A 975-nucleotide genomic window follows, 5' to 3' on the forward strand; every position below is an offset into this window, starting at 1 on the left:
TGAGGGAGCGCCGCACTGTTGGAGGGTCAGTGCTGAGGGAGCGCCACACTGTTGGAGGGTCAGTGCTGAGGGAGGGGGCACTATTGGATGACAGTATAACCTGTACCTACCTTGTAGAGAGTTACAGAGATGTCAACATTTTCTGGTACAGGCCACAGCACCATGCCTCGGTATGGATTATTAATCCCCGGCTGCCAGCTGTGAGGCTGGAAAAGATGGGAAACAGAGACTGATTGGAAACGTAGGCAGAGAGAGACCAAACTACCCGGCACAAATGCTTCAACTACACAGAATCTGGACAACGGGGCCATTCGGCGCAACCTAGAATTGTGTTATCCCAAAGGGGATGGACAGGGTTGTCACTGAGAGAATGTCTCCCCTCACGGGAGAGATTTAAACCTCAACGGGGGGGACAATGTCAAACATATACGACGGAGATGAAGAGGAGTTTTATGTTTCACTCAGAATGTCGCTCGTCCCCAAATGTCCCAAAGGGAGGGGTAGGCGTGGAGGACAAGCGAATGATTTTCCAGCAATGGATTCATGGTCATCGTTAGGCCACAAATTCCAGATTTCTTTTTTTTTAGAATTGAATCAAATTCCACCATCTCCCGTGGACGGGATTCACCCCCAGGTGCCCCGGAACATTACCTGGGTCTCTGGATTAACAGTCTAGCAATAATACAACTAGGCCATCGCCTCGAAAAGATTTGATAACAGAGCACTTGGAAAACAGTGACAGGGTTGGACAAAGTCAGCACCCATACACAAAAGGGAAACCATATTTGATAAGCATCCTGGAATTTTTTTTGTGGAAGCAACCGGTAGAGTTGATAAGGATGTAGTGGATGTAGTTCATCTGGACTTTCAGAAGGCTTTCGATATTAGAGATTAACATGTAAAATTAAAGCACATGGGTTTGGGGCGTTACTGTACGGAGATGGACAGAGGGCTGGTCGGCAGACAGGAAACACA

General features: G+C 47.9%; 1 protein-coding gene across 1 annotated transcript in view; it reads right to left on the reverse strand.

The window, feature by feature from the left end:
* Positions 1–311, reverse strand: part of LOC109938802 (EH domain-binding protein 1-like) — a 40788-nt gene extending 40477 nt beyond the window's left edge. The window contains exon 1 of the mRNA XM_048619619.1: positions 111–311. Coding sequence (XP_048475576.1) covers positions 111–311 — 201 coding nt within the window. The remainder of the gene's footprint in view (positions 1–110) is intronic.
* Positions 312–975: the final 664 nt, after the last annotated feature.

This window comes from Rhincodon typus, chromosome 43, assembly GCF_021869965.1.
Source record: "Rhincodon typus isolate 14 chromosome 43, sRhiTyp1.1, whole genome shotgun sequence".
NCBI lineage: Eukaryota > Metazoa > Chordata > Chondrichthyes > Orectolobiformes > Rhincodontidae > Rhincodon > Rhincodon typus.